The following is a 16401-nucleotide window of genomic DNA, read 5'->3' on the forward strand; positions in this document are numbered from 1 at the left end:
GAGCAGGTCCTTCAGCCTCTCAAACCTCATCCCAGAAAATCCTCTGGAATCTGCTCAGACTCCTGGGATTGTCACACAGAGCCAGCACACACCTGTGTGGCACTGGGGCCACATCACTCAGGGCTTCATGAGGAAGGAATTCCCTGTGCCTGGAATATCCAACCCCACTGTGGCTGTGTTACCAGCCCATGAGGAAAGAATTCCCTGTGCCTGGAATATCCAACCCCACTGTGGCTGTGTTACCAGCCCATGAGGAAAGAATTCCCTGTGCCTGGAATGTCCAACCCCACCATGGCTGTTACCAGCCCATGAGGAAGGAATTCCCTGTGCCTGGAATATCCAACCCCACCATGGCTGTGTTATCAGCAATTCCCTGTGCCTGGAATATCCAACCCCACCGACAGCCAGAGCTGCCTGCAGTGCCACCACGGTGCTCTTACCTCTGTGCCAAAGAATCCCTTGAAACAAAGCACAAATTCCCACTTTACAAAGCCACACAAAACTCCCCTGGCTACTGAGGGTGAGTGAGATGCTCAAGCAGGACAATAATGTCAAAACAAAAAAGATAAGAAAATAATATTTTAATATTATGTAAACACATGGACACAGAACAATGTTGAAATATGTTAAAATATCTTGGACAGTAATAATAATAATAATAATAATAGAAAATGGGGTTTTCTTCATGTTTAAAAGTGAAAAAAATGGTATTAGGAAGGAGTAACAAAAATATTAGTAGAGCAAAGTCTACTTGCTCGGTAAGCGAGCTCAGCGTGGCATCAAACCGTGTATCAAAAGCATAAATCTCTAATAAAATAATGATAAAAAATAATGGAAGGAAGATACAACAAAATCCATGCTGGCATGAGCTATGAATATGTTTTCATGAAGTTCATTTTTTTTTGTGCTAACAAAAGAACCACTAATCTTTGCATTATAATTTACAAGAGCCAAATCTTCAAACCTATTCAAAGCAGTCCAGTTGGCAATCACAGAGATCCCACCGATCCATCAGTCACCTGAAAAGGAAGAGATTTTTGTCAGTTATACCTCATTATTTTTATTAGAAAAACACAACAGGCTGAATGAAAGCAGGGCTGGGTCCAGTGGGTCTGCAGCTTGCTATTTATCTAAAACAATTACCTATGCTGGACTTACTACCAAGGCTCTAGGACATTTTCAGTTTCCAGTTAGCTTTAGCTAATTCCTGTTAACAAATAATTTAGGATTAATATTTTCACACAACTCTCACACTGCTAACCTTCTCACAGCTGCTTAAATATCTCACAAATGCTGACACTATTTTTACAAGCACACATCCTTAGCTGCAGAAACCCTCATGTGAGGTATGAAACAGCATCCATGTCCACAAACACAGTAAAGCTGGAGTGGCTTTCCCAGGAAGTTTCCTTGTACTCACCTCTCCACGTGAATCACTTACTCTAAAAGCACAGCCAGGCTTTTTATGGCTGCAGCACTTGCCATAATTTATATTGGAGGGTGTAAACGTCTCAAATTAAAAAAAAAAAAAAGCTCAGGCTCGTGGAGATCCGGTGCTTTGAAGATGTGATCTGTAATGTTCTGCCTTGCATCATTGTTTTCTGTCTTAAAGGAGGTGGCATCACTGCAGAGCTGCAGCTGTGCAGGAGCCCAGCCCCATCCTTGATGAGCAGGCAAAGCCCAGACTTGCAAAGCACCTGCAGCTCCTCTAATCTTGCTCTAGCACTACTGACTAAGCACTGGGGAAAAGCTCTCAGATGCTTGTTTACTGAAAATAAGATTTTAAAACTGCACCCGTGTTGGAGGTTTGAATTAAGCAGTGAAACTTCAAGAACTGGGACCCACAGGTGTGAAATGGTATAAATTGATCAAAGGTAATCCCGTACTTTTTGGTGTGGATGGCGTTCAGGTCTTCCTGGAGGACTCTTTTCTGCAGAAAACTTACCTGTAAAATACATCCCACATGAAAACAGGGCACAAAATTCCAATTAATATATTTGCACTTATTTCACAAAAGGAATTCTGGTCTGTCCTGCCTAAATAAAATGCGGTAACACTTCAGCTGCCTAGAAGAATTAATATTTAATAGAAGACTGTTCTCTTGGCTTGCCTGGCTCTGCTCTGGCTGTGCACTCTCTACTCCTTCAGGAACAAAGTCAAAGCAGTTGTTAAACCCAGCTGGTGGCACCATCTGGGCTGTCCAATGCTTGGGAGCTCCTGTTCTCCAGGCAGCTCCCATGGGATCTCTGGGCTCTGATCCCTGCACTTTTCCTCTTTTGCTCTTGTGGTGAAGGTACTCACCTGTTCCCCAAGTGTGTGAGAATTAATGCTTGTTAACTCTCCATCCCCTGTTGGCCATCTCACCAGGAGCAGACAACCAGGCAGCAAATCCTTTATATTTAGAAACATCTTTAGAAAACTTCACCCGAGCCTCAAGTATTTCCTTTTTCTGCTGTTTATTTTTATCCCCCAGCCTATCCTCTTCATCCTCCTCCAACAATAAATAATCCTGACAGGTGCAGGGATTCCAGTGCCCCTCTTGTCTGATGTTTTCAAACAGGAATTTCAGCAATTTTCAAAGAGCAGGACACCTGTGTTTCAGAGAGAGCCCAGCTCCCCGAGCGTGCAAACGCAGCCAGCAGCGACGGATTTCTGGGAGAGCACCCAGCTTTTCATCTCTGGAGTTACTTGCACTCCTTTGAAATGCTGCTGCTGCTTACAGAAGCTCTGCAGGTGGATATCAGGTTCTACTTTTTCCATTTTTTTAACTCATTGAAAGGTGTGGTATTCTTGGATTAGCTGTTAGGTGTTCCAGTATTAGTGATGCTTCCTACCAGGCAGTGCTCAGAGGCTGTTTAGGAATCTTCAGAAATGGATTTTTACTATCAACTGGAAATAGATCTCCCCAACAGACCCTTAACTCCTTATTTCCCACAACTATTTAACTGAGAAAGAGCATCAATTCCATTAGGGATCCCTTGAGGTGGAAGCAGAATGTTCACAACCACAGCACTGCTCCTTGCACAGAGGAATGCTGAGTTTCCACTGTGAAAATCTCCTACTTCCATTGAGGGTGGCCTCTGCCAGGGGAAGTGTCTCATGCAGAGCAAACTATGCTATGGAATAACTCTTATGCATTGCCAAGAGAAAAAAAGGGGAAAAAACCCAAATACATTAAATTACCAATCATCTCCATAGAGCAGGTTGGGTAAGAAAGAGATGTTGTAGATAAAGAATTTCCTGAAAAATGGTCCTGAAAATTGGCATTGTGATGATTAATGGGCCTAAACTTGTACTCTGTGTCCTCAGGTTTCTGCTCTTCCCAGAGCCCAGGGCAGCTCTGAGCCACCAGCTTGGCACTGTCCTTGTCCCAGTTCTTCCCTTCAGCCAGGACAGATCCCAGATCCAGATCTCAGATCCCAGATCCCAGATCTCAGATCCCAGATCCAGATCTCAGATCTCAGATCCCAGATCCAGATCCCAGATCTCAGATCCCATATCCCAGATCCAGATCCCAGATCCAGATCTCAGATCCCAGATCTCAGATCCCAGATCTAGAGCCAGATCCCAGACCCCAAACCCCTGATCCCAGATCCAGATCTCAGATCCCAGATCCCATATCCCAGATCCAGATCCCAGATCCAGATCTCAGATCTCAGATCCCAGATCTCAGATCCCAGATCCCAAACCCCTGATCCCAGATCTCAGATCTCAGATCCCAGATCCCAGATCCAGATCCCAGATCTCAGATCTCAGATCTCAGATCTCAGATCTCAGATCTCAGATCCCAGACCCCAGATCTCAGATCCCAGATCCCAGTCCTTCCCACCCTGGTTTCATGCACAGTCCTGCATTTTCCTTGGACTGCCATTATTCCACAGCTATGATCACTTTTCTTTATGATTATTTATCCTTCCTCATTGGAGGTCAGGCAATGATGACATTCTGTTTTCTTCCAGCTCCCAATACACTGAATAGAAAAGCCCCAAATAACTTCTGTGGGAATCATGTGAGTGAAACACACCCAATCAATCAGCAGTTCCCTATTTCCAATGACATCTGGATATTCCTATTAGGAAATTTAACAGTCTAGTTCATAGAAATCATACTGATTCTGCATTAATGTAGAAGAACTGGTGGTTAGCAATATTTGAGACAAAACATTACAGTCTCTTTATACAGGAAAATATAAAAATATCATAATGATCATTTAGACAAATATCTTTTAAAAATATCCAATTTGCTTTATTACATAGGCTGGAAAGAAAATAAAATTATTTCTAATCCTCTTCCTTGCCCTTTACAGTCAGCCTTTAAAGGATTCCTTCAGGAGAAACAGTGTTAAGGAAGATGAAAGATAACTGTGAGCTGTATCTGAAAGGTTGAGGAAAAACCCCTAATACTGAATAAAGCACAGCTTTTCCTGGAAGAAAAGTTTGGGATCAAAAAATACAATATGGTAGCTCTCAAACTGGAGGAGAAAAGTTTTGTGAAATATGACACTGAGTGAGAAGCTGCCATAATTTGGTTTTGACACTTCCTCAGTATTTTTAGCCAAATTTCAGATGCTCATAACCTCCTGTCTTGAAGAGATGGCTTTTATCCAGCCCAAACTGCTGAAGAATAAGAATTTACCTGAGATTTTAAAGATGAAATGGTGTCTTCAAGTTCCTTTTTGGTAGATGCTGGAATCAGCCCTTTGAGTATTTTTTCATATTCTTCTCTCATAGTAATCAACTGTAACAGAGCAAAGAGAAATTTATATAGAGATGGCTGCTCTTAGATACTGTAAATTTTTTTGCTTCTTTTGCCCAAATTGGAGGTCAAATAAACACAGAATTAATTGTGTTATCAAAAGGGAGGGGGAAGGGGAGAGAAGAAAGATGGCAAAGACCTGTAAAGAGCAAAAGATGTAAAGAAGACAAAGAAAGGCAAAATAAAACATAAGATATATATATATATACACAAAAATATATATGGAGAAGAAAAAAATGTGAAATGATCTGAAGAAGCAATAATCATTCTGAAATCCATCTGAGCTGAGCATTTTTAGACACACCTTGCAAATTGACAGAAGTTTTCTGTTTGTCTTTGGTGGGATCTGAACCAGGTCAGCAGGGTGACATTTGTCCCTTGCTCCCTTAGAAAAGCTGAGTTGCTGCTTTCCAAGATATATTTTACACAATTTCTCAATTTATAGGTGCTTTTTTGGATTTTTTTATTATTATTATTCACCCTGCAACTATTTTTCATTGCACTTTGTGCCTTCCTCAACTTCATGGAGACTACAGAACTTTCCATGAGTAGATTTGAGCATCTTAGACCCCAAAATGAGGAGCTGTGAATTGGGGAAACTTTCATCTGCAACTTTATTTAACAGATGCTGAGTAAACAGGAGTTAGAGAGCAGAGTTACATGAAGAGAGATCAGGTGGGAGGGTTGTGCTCCTTATCTCTCCAGAGTGGTTGGATTTGATGAGTTTTGACCTGGGATAATTTGGGCAGTGTGGTTCAGGTCAGCTCACCAGTTCCTACTTGGCTGAATCAGGGCCTCACATCTGTACTTAACTCCCAATAGGATTAACTGCTTAATTCAAATTAAGCAAGGACTTTGGTGTTTTTCTGGATTAGCAGCTGAATATGTAAATAGAGGATCAAAGTGCTTCGATATCAGATTAACTCATAAAATATCTTGAGACTTTCAAAAGGATTTTTTTTTCCCCAACACCATTTGGTGCTTTTTTTTTGCTCCCAAATGGCTGAAATCCACCACAGCAACCACAAATCCAACCCTCAGCATCACACCTGAAGTTCCAAATCCCAGAGCTCCCACACGTGAGAACCCAAGGCCAAGTTCACCCCAGCACCATCCCATGGGAAAAGCAGAATCTGCATTATGCAGGGTGCAATTATCAATACAAAAGGAATAAAACAATCTGATGAAACGTTAGGAAAATTCTCCCTCTGAGTCACCCCGACAGGCAGGAGGAATTGCCAAATCTCTATGCAAATGGGCAATTAGAGGCTTTCCTTGGGAACTGCAAGGAAGTGATGCCACTATGCAAATCTGAAGGGGAAAAAAAAAAAAAAAAGAGGTGAGACAGGAAACCTCGTTTGAACTCCACTTGTGTATAAGCCAGCAATCAAAATTTATGTTTTTGAGAACTACACCAATAAATTCATGCTACTATTTCTATCAAGGCTTCCAAAGTTATGCATAAGTGGTCTGCCAGGATAAATATTTTCTGAGCCAACAGCTCATTTGGGTGGGGACCTTGATAGACCAGAACATATATTTCAGTTGATTCAACATGTTCCATTTATTCCTGGTGAGACCAGACCAGAAACAGACAGCCAGAGCAGCAAAACGCTTTTATTTCCTAAATTTTGATTAATAACAATCTATTAATGGGTAAGAGCATCTGGATGATCACCTGGCCAATATGCAGATGCAGCAGAAGTTTTAATACAGCTCTGCGAGGGAAATATTAATTTTCTAATTGTGCAAGAGTTTTCTTGCAACCAGGTCACTGGTTTGAACAATTTAATCTGCAGCTGTCCTCTAAAAAAGTGCTTTCACAATGCTGGGAACATTTGTTATTAACTTTGCAGAGCAGCAGAGGATCAGTCCCTTTTGACAAAGGTGTTTTTCAGAAAGCCAGGAAGAAATTCTGTATTGTGCTTTAAAGTATGGAGATACCTTACAGGGTCAGCTGAGAATGGAGAGAGAAAATGAGAAACAAGCCCTGGTAGCTGCAGCTTGGCTTGGGGCTGATCCCTTACCCTGCTTCAGACACAAGACATGCACTTTTTTAGCAGTGAAACCTGTTCTTTTGGATACAGTTCCAATTTGTATGAGCAGACAAAACATGCTGCTTTCAGCTCTGCTCACTGTAATTGCATCACAATAAGATGAAAATAAGTGCCCAGCTGTTTCCTGCTGTGTTATGGTAAACAACCTGCTGGTGTTTTTGGCTGAAGTCACTATCAAGGTTTATTGACCCAAGAGATTAAAATAGTGCATGGCAAAAATCTAAATCATTTCTTACAACTGAAAAATAACATCCAGTGGGCTAATGGGTACTCATTTTAATGGCAGAATGTTTTTATTTTTTAACACTTATTTTTCACCAATGAAAGCTGTGTCTGCAGGGAGAGGTTTTTTTGTGCCTTAAAGGCTTTTTTGTTCTTTTATAGCCTCAAGCTGCCTCCCTAGGATGCACAAATACTGTGTCTCCTCTTGCACTCTTGAGGGATGTTTAAAATTGCAATTCTTCATCCCTCAGGAGGGCTTTAGTCAGCTGGATGAGGATGGCTCTATTTCATTTACTTGTGTTCGTTTTTCTTCAGTCCTGAGAAAGCTTCTTTATTTTTTTTTTAAAAATTCATTTTGGTGAGCTGATTTAATCCATGAACCCCCAGGAAGATTTTATAGCTTTTAATATGAAGCTGCCACACTGGTCTTTGTTTATTCAGGTTGGTGGGTAATATATGAGGTTTGGAGTTTGACCATCAATCATCTCTGGTGGCAGCAGAAAGCTGAAGTTGCTACACACAGCTCATGTGTGCTTGGGCACGTGGTAAATCAGTGAAAAAAGGAGAGATAAACAGTGACACAATTATATAAAGTGATGCAAAAAGCAGGGGACTTGGAATTTCACAGACTACACTGAAATTGTGTCAGGCACTGACCATTCTCACAGAGAGAAAAATTGGGTTTGATGCCCAGAAGAGAAATATCCCAACCTGAGCTTTCCAAACCAGCCAACCCAGTGCTGATCAGCAGAATCACAGAATTGTTTAGGTTGGAAAAATCCTTTAAGGCCAAGTCCAGCCACGAACCACCACTGCCAGGGTCCCTCAGCACCACGTCCACACACCCCAGGGATGTTGGCAACACTTCCCCAGGCTCTGCTGCAAAATCAGCTCCAATTTTATTATTCCCTGGAGTCTTCTGCTGGCCCAGCTCAGCTCTGCAGCCACTCATCTCTACAAACCTCAGAGGGATGTTTGGGGCTGGATGAGCAGCACAGGGACATGCTCCACTGGCTCCTCACTCTGCCCAGTCTCTCTCCCTCCTGTCTGACAGGAACACCCCCAGCACATCCAGGAGAAATGAGATCTTCAAGGTGACCAGATGGATTTGAGCCATGTGCTACCACCGGCCTGCAAAGCACAGGGGGTTCTGTGGCTCTTCCATCCTTCCACCAGATCCTGCTCAGGCTCCCAACACCCAACTCTTCCCTCCTTACATCCCACAGCTCTGTGATGCTGAGTTCACCCCTGGTGCAAAATCAAAAACAAAAAAAATCCAAAATTCAAAAACGCCAAACAAATACAATCCTCTCCAGACCTTCCAGCTGTAAATGACTTTATCTGATCCACGAGAGCATAAGGAAACTGCATAAGAAATTCTGAAGTAAATGAAGGGACCACAGAAAGTTGCTGAAGTTCCTTTAAAAAAAAATAAATCATGCCTTGAAGGGCATGAAGTTAATTTTGTGTTTATGTCAGATAAGAATCAAAAGATAGTTGCCTTAACCAGGGTGTTGTGGCTTTTTCAGTATCTTAATTTCTGCCTGTCTAGAACATTTCTGCAGGATAATGTGTGCCAGGGAATATGAGGATAGTGACCAAAAGGCATAACTGGGATATTTGCACCATGCTCTAACCAATTGAGCTAATCTCAGGGTCATTAGGATCCTTTAGCTGTTATCAAATTTTCTCCATGTTTCAGGGTGAATAAGATGAGAAAAGTAATTTCCTGTCTCTCCTACATCCTCTCCTATATCAACAGTTGTGTTTCATAAATGCTGTTTAAAAGAAAAAACCTCTTTAAAAAGGTTATGGATCTTTTTACAACATCTCTGAATGGAGACAGGAAAGATCTGCTGCAATAAATTTGAAGACAGGTGAGGGTTCAAAAAAATTAAAAATAATCCCTTCAGTCTTTGGGAGATCATTTAATCTCAGAAAAAAAGTCTTCTCCTTCTAAATGAATGTGGTAATAATAACTAATAATAGCAGTAATAATAATAGCAATAATACTACTACTAATAATAATAATAACAGTAATAATAATAATAATAATGCATAGGGTGAAGACTGCTGAAGGAATTTTCTGAAAGCACTGTGAAAAGGGCAAGTGAAGGGCAAAATATTACAATGCCATCCCAATTAAAAAAAAAAACCAAAACCTTAATCAACAGAAAAAAACAGCCAAAAAAACCCACCAAAAAATAAAAACCAAAATGCAAGCAATAAACCAAACAACGTGCAAAGAAGGATTAATCACTTGTTGGTGTCCTCCCTAATTGCAGGGACTCCTCCTTTGCTCCTCAGCACTCCTGAAGTCTGAGCACAGCTCCACTCCTGCAAAACCTGAGTCCAGATGTGCCCCTGCCTCCCTCAGCTGGCCTGGGGGACACTGAGCAATGTCCCCAACCCAGCAACAAACCAACCAAAATTGGCAATTTCCTGAAATTTCAGACCCCTCTGGCCTCTGTTGTGAGAGAACATTTAACTGGAGCTTGAAACTTTCTGCAAAGATTTTTCCTGATGAGGAATCCAACGCTGCACCAATTGTTCCAGTGAAGATCAAGGTCTGCACATTTGTCTTTTCAGAAAATCACCAAACACGAATATCCAGCCCAGATCCTCTCTGGGTTCAGGCAGGGGAATTGTGAGTCTCACTGTGCAAGGGCTGTTGAAATTATGTTTCTCCCAGATTTGGAGGAGCAGCGTGCAGCTCGATACAAATGTTCTCGAGTTCCTGGGGAAAGTAATGAATGCCATAAATCCCACGGGCTTGGCTCAGCTGAAAGCAGCGAGATCAGCTGAGCCACTTATTTTGTCAAGTGAACACCATGTTGTTCTCCTCTGAGAAAATCCTGCTGCAGCACCTCCCGTCCTGACAGTCCCAATAAGAGATAAATTGGTGGCATTGCCACCCCCTTTGTGTGTCTGTCTGTAGCCAGTAAACCATCCCAGCATCCAAGACATTCCTGCCTTGTTGTTTTGCTGACCCACAGGGACCTCCAGCCCTGCTGAGCTCCTCCACTGGGCACTGAGTTTTTTGCTCCAGGTCATTTTATTTTCCTTTCCCCAACCTGCATCCAAGTGGCCTTATTACTTTGGTGACTTGTGTTTCCATCTCTCTTTCCTTGAACAACCTGGAAAATCCTCTGATTGTAGTTAAGCAATCTGAATCCATATAATTCATAGCTGCAAAAGAAGCTTTTTAAAAAAAACCCCACCAGTGGGCTGCATATGGCAAGAACAGCATTCCTGGGACTACATAACTTGGAGAGGAATAAAAGCTTTCACTGTCAACACCACGGAACAACCAGGAATGTTGTGGCTAGAAAATTCACGCTGTTCTCTCAGCCTCCCCCTCTCCAGGGCTCTCCTATTGTTCCAGCTGGGATTTGGAGGATCCTGGACTTATTTTCTTCTCCTTCCAGATGACTCATGGCAGATGCCATCTTTCTTCCCCTCAGCTCCTGTCACTGCCCAGGAGGTTGGGATTGCAGCAGGAGGGTTTTCCCCTCCACAGGGTAAGAGGGACATCCCACTGATCCAGAAGAACCAGACCCAAACCAGCCCAGCTGCTCCCCAAAAGCTGAGAACACGGAATCACAGAATATTCTGGGATCATCATGTCCAACACATGGGGCTCATTTCTGCCTCTGGCCATTCCTAATGAGCTATATCAGGCTAATTCAGTCTGAAATGAAGCTCTGAGCATCGCTGACACCACTGCTGGAAGACATTTCAGTGTTCCAGTTCTACATTCCAGCACGTGTCACCTTCCACAGAACGCCTCCCATCCGGGGTGGCTCCCAGGGAGAGGCTCAGTGCCTGGCCCAGGGCTGCTCCCAGGGCCAGCAGGGCTGGCAGAGCATTTCCACACCCACCCTGTGAACAAGCAAAGCTCTGTGGATGATAATCAGAAGCCACTTTCAGGACCACCATTCCCAAGAACAATAATCCAGCCAGTGGCTCATTGGAAAAGCAGCTGCCAGGCTTGCAGAGCCTCAGGGCTGGGCAAGGATGGGCAGTGCAGGAGAAACAACTGCAGTGCCTGGATGGAATTCCCATGGATGGCTTTTGGTGCTGATTAACCTGACAACAAAACAGTACCTCAGAATTTACATGCAGGTAAAGATCACCATAAAGTTGGTCTTTCCCAGCCCTTTTAAGCTCCATCTGGAAAGAGAGAGTGGGACAGTTCCCTGACTGAACAGGCATTGCTGGGAGCAGGACTCCCATTGCTGCTCTGCTCTGTCACCCACTGGCTCCTCCAGACATCCCCATTTCATTTTTCTTTTAGTTCCCTGCATTAAGCACCAGTATCACTGTTCCTTCTAGTCCTACTTTAACAGCTTTTGAAAGAGCAAAGTTCCCTTCATGGATAGTATGTAAGCAAACCACAGATGCTCCAATATGAGGTACTGCCCTCTTTAAAAGACAATCTCTCTCATTTACTATTATTTAAGACAAAGAGCAAGAAAAGTGACATTTTAAAACACTCTCTAATTCCTGCACACTGCCATATGCTTCTATTCTCTTTTGGTAACAATTCCCTTTTCCCTTTCAACTATTTGTCCTGTACTTTCTGCTTGCTGTCTCTCTCCAGCTGGCCACCAAGCTCCAATAAATCATCCTGTTCTGTTCAGGAGGTGTGTATTTGTGCATTTTCCAGTTGTGTCTGATTACCAAAGCTAACATTTGATCACTGACTTCCACACATGCACCACCATCCTCGACTCCTTTCCCTCTGACAGTTGCACAGTTGGTGAGAGCCTCCTCTCCAGCAGTTCCTGCCATATGGAGCTCCTGGGAACTTTTAACTCCATTGATTTCCAGCTCCTTTCAAATCCCACCTGCAAAGCTGTTTTTCTGTGCTTGAATCTCAGCTTCTGTCTCCTGCTAATCTGAAACCTCATGCTATACAGAATAATTTATTATATTTGTAATTCTCTTTCTTTCATAGCTTGCCATTAAAGGAAATGATACACAAATATAAAATGTGGCAAATGCAAAATCCTGATTTATCCTAACGACCTCAGTCTAAATTAAAAACTGAGGGGTGCTTTTGTATCAAAGTGATTAGTGAATATATCAATGGATTTGATAAGGTGGACACTACTAAGGTAAAAAGTGGCAGAACTGAGCTCCAAATAATGTCTGTGGTCATTTATGGTACCTCGAGTCCACAATCCCTGGAAGTGTTCAAGATTGGGCTTGGTCTATGGAAGGTGTTCCTGCCCAGGACAGGGGTGAAACTGGGTAATCTTTAAAGTCCCTTACAACCCAAACAAAATTCTATAAAATCAACATTGCCACACACCTATGGGGTGCCTGTATCCATGAAAGGTCCTTTATAGGGACACAAGCAGGATCAGTGATTCCTGCTCACCAGCCTCTGCTGGGAAGGCTGGAAGGAGACCCAGAGCCCCTCAGAGCTGGGTGCTGTGGTCTGTGTGTGCCAACAGCCCAAGTACTGCTCCCACTCCCACTGGGCTCTCCACTGCTTCTCTGCGGCTCTCCAGTGTCTTCTCTTCAATAAAAATACTTCAAATTTGAAATTTTCTCACCACAAGTAGTTAGAAAAAAATTCCTCTATTGTGCAGATGTGGAACCATCAGATTTTCAGCCTGTGGGGAGCTATGTCCCTCTGCCTGCTGCTCCCCTGCATTTTTCACAAGGTTTTATGGTAGGAAAAGAGCTGAAACACACAGGTCCCTCCTGAGCCCCTGCTGGGGGTGTCAGCAGAGCAGGGGATGGAGGAGATGACAGAAGGTCCCTCCTCAGCCACACAGAACTGCACAAAAACACTCTTCATGTCCATCCATCTGTGCTGGACACAGGCAGAAACTGCAGAACAATTTTAATGTGACAATATTTGGTGGTGCAGTTCCTGAAAGTGGAAATTTCTTTCAGGTTCTCACTCTTCTCCCCACGGCTCCAGAGGCTGCTGAGCCCCAGCAAAGGCTGCTCCTGGTGAATCACTGCTGTGGTTTCAGATCATCCACATCCAGGCTGGGCTTCTCTGGGGGAGCAGAAATGGGTCTCTGGGGGAGAAATTCTGGAAGCATTTCAGTGACAAGAGGAGCAAACAGCAGAATTTCATCAGCACCTCCAGCCCATGCTGACTGGCTGGATCTCAGTTTCCAAAATGTCCCTTGGCTTGGTGACACAAAGGTTCCCTCCACCCTGCTCACCTGCAGCTGGCCACAAAGCCAACCTGGGCTTTGAAATATCCTAATCTAGAGCTTATTTACCTGATTCTGGGTGACTGTAACAAGTTCTGAGAATGACAACACTTTAGAAAGTCTGGGAATTTGAGGCAGGCACCCCAGGCTGCCATCTGATGCTGTTTAACACTCTCTTTAAAAATCACAGAATCACAGAATGGTTGCAGTTGGAAAGAACCTTAAAGATCATCTTGTTTCAATCCTGCTGCCATGGGCAGGCACAACTTCCACTAGATAATTTCTAAGAAGAAATAAGGTCAAAAAGCCCTAAACTGAAGAGCTAACATTACTCAAGTGTTCCAGCCATCAGATTAAGAATTATCTGGGACTCATACCGTGGCATCCATGCCTATTGCTCATCTGTGTCTCACTGATTCCTTGCTCCCAGCTCCACAAACCCACTGGCAGCAGCACTATTCCCACCAAGCAGAAGGTGTGGCAAACCTTAGAAGTTCCTCTGTGCTACACAGCAACTGAAATTTCAGAAGGATGCATCACAGCATTCATCTGAGAACAAATATATTTAGTTGGCATGGAAACAGGAAGTTGGGCTGAATGTAGTAAATATCCAGCAGCCATAAAAAAATCGAGCAAGGCAGGATAATGAACATTAGAAATGAAAACTGGCTGAATGCTTTTGAATCATGGCTCTTTTGCAATTATCACTCCTGTTTTCACTTGAACATGAGTGAAATCCACTTAAACTAAGCTGCTCCATTTTATGCCAAATACTTCTATAACATCCTCATTCAGATAACTCCTTTCTCCTTTTTTTATAATCTGTTTGAGGAAAAAGAAATTAAAGGGCTGAAAACCTCCATTGCTATTCTCCCTCATTTCCTCAGCAATATTAATGAATTGAACATAATTGATTTTCTGTCTCAGAATCTCCTTTAAAATTCTATTTATGACTTGACTGTTTGGAGGCATCTCTATGGTTTGAGTATCTATTGTGTTGCTACTTCAGGTTTTTGCAAACAAGAGGAACTTTTTTCTCCTCTGTTATACCAAAATTTATATCACACTCAACCCAAATCTATGGCTAGAAAAATTAGAACAAGGGATGAAAAGAATAAGATTTTTTTTCTGAGAAAATTCTTGTGTGTAATTCCCAAAAGACAGATTCTTGGAGCTTTTTAGTAAACTGAGTTGGGGTGATTACCCTTCAAAAAAGAATTTGAAATTAATTGAATGCTAAAGAAATCTAGGTAGTACAGAAAAAAAAAAAAGATCACTACCATGAATTTTTATACTGGCCCCAATTCAGCAAGACTTGTTGCACATGCCCAAACTCCTGGATTCATTAAGCTCTCAGTGATGTGTGTCATTTTTAATTACACATTCACAGGATGTAGAGTCTCCTGCATGAACAATGGAGATTTTTTAAACTATGACTGACAAATGCACAAAGCCCCAGGACCTAAAAAATAACATTTATTAGGAAATCTTGTCTCACATTAGATCCAGGCACACATCAGACAACCAAGGGATAATTCACTCCAAAAGCACATGATACAGGAACACAATGGGATCACTGGACAGGAAACTGATCCCACAGTTATGTAGGACTGAGATACAAGAAACTTCACTGCTGCTCTGAAGGAAATGGTTTGGACACACCCAAATTTGCCAGAAACCTTCCCATGCTGCTTTAACAGTCTTGTGGCCATATATATTCAACAACAACAACATATATAAAACTATTTATTACAGATTTCACATTTACTGCCAGTTTATCACTTTCCATGAATACAATTATTTAAGTCTCAAGAAGCTGGACATCCAATTTCTAAAGGGAACATCCAACATTTTGACCTGAAAAAAGATGATACAGCTCTGGGACTCTCAACATGCAGCATTACACTGGAAAACCAGGACAGAGACAGGACAACCTTTATGGGAAAGATAAAATTATTTAGGGCAGCACTTTTTGTGATTGGACCCCATGATGCAGAGATCATTGCCATATGCTGAGACAACACAGACACAAAGGGATTGCACCAACCCACACTGTAAAATGGGAGAGAAAAGTAAACAGGAGTAAACACGAGTTCATCCAAGAACACAAAGTATGGGAATGGGAAAGCTCCATAAAAACAACAGCTCCTCTCCAAGGGCAGCACCACACTCCAGAACAGCCAGGGACTGCTGACAGCCCCATGGATCCTCTCCCCTTATTTATAGGACAGTTTGTCTCTCTGGATGATTATAATAATGAAAGGTTAAGCCTGTGTGATCACCAGAGGGTCACTGTGACAAAGAGTTAAACTTTGTGGCTCTGTCAGTCACCCTTAAAGGCTGAAGAGTTATGAGGACATTGCACTGGAAAAAGGGCCAGCATGGAGCACTGAGATACCACCCAACAAGCCATAACGAGAAACAGCTTCTCAGTTTTAATTAAAAGCACAACAAAATGTTTTTTCATGTCTCATTCATTTGTTTGTTGTTGTTATAGAATCAAAACACGAGATTTTTTCCTTTTAATGAAAAACAGAAGCTCTTTAACCCTCTCTCCTCCTCATTTATAGACATGTAAAAGCTTGGAAAAGTGGCTTTTGTAATGGGACCAGCACAAACCTCCATGTTTTATGCAATTCTGATTCACACAGTATTTGGTAAAAGCAGAAAGCAAGTTCTGCCCTGAATATTTCAAGTCCCTGATGGGCTGATGAGTTGTTAACTACTGTTAACACTTGATGAACATGTTTACAGGTAGCCTGGCCAAACCCAGTGACTGGAAACATGTCAGAGCTGTCACTTCTGCATTTTTCTTCTGGAGAGATAAGCAGAACTAATGAATTAACCAGTCACAGAGGAGACAAGTAACAACTTCCAAAATGTTTGTCTGCAAAATAGACCCAAGCCACCTAAACCAAAGCAGCTTCAGTGGCTCCAGCTGCTTCAGAAAGTCCCAATGGGTGGAAGGAGGAAACAAGTCCATGAGGAACTTGAACTCTACCAAACCTGCCAACACATCAAGCTCAAAGATGGACAGCACAGTGTAACTTAAATAACAGTCCTGTTCCATTATAGTGGGGAACAGGATGCTGCCATCTGAACTAGACCTTCATTAATTAAGTCTGGACAGTTCTGTAGGTTGGTTTGGAGCAGATGCTCATGTAGGAGGAAACCTTGAAGGCACC

General features: G+C 42.5%; 1 protein-coding gene across 5 annotated transcripts in view; it reads right to left on the bottom strand.

Annotated features, from left to right (window-relative positions):
- Positions 1–566: 566 nt before the first annotated feature.
- The window catches only part of CEP112 (centrosomal protein 112), a 151708-nt gene continuing 135873 nt past the window's right edge, over positions 567–16401 (bottom strand). For 2 of the 5 annotated variants that reach the window (XM_056506104.1, XM_056506100.1), the window contains exons 25-27: positions 4636–4737; positions 1887–1945; positions 567–1019 (exon numbers count right to left, since the gene is read on the bottom strand). In XM_056506104.1, coding sequence (XP_056362079.1) covers positions 1016–1019; positions 1887–1945; positions 4636–4737 — 165 coding nt within the window. In that variant the 3' untranslated portion in view covers positions 567–1015. The remainder of the gene's footprint in view (positions 1020–1886; positions 1946–4635; positions 4738–16401) is intronic. The other 3 variants (XM_056506103.1, XM_056506101.1, XM_056506105.1) reach the window with 2 other exon arrangements.

The sequence above is a fragment of the Oenanthe melanoleuca genome, chromosome 18, assembly GCF_029582105.1.
Source record: "Oenanthe melanoleuca isolate GR-GAL-2019-014 chromosome 18, OMel1.0, whole genome shotgun sequence".
Taxonomy (NCBI): Eukaryota; Metazoa; Chordata; class Aves; order Passeriformes; family Muscicapidae; genus Oenanthe; species Oenanthe melanoleuca.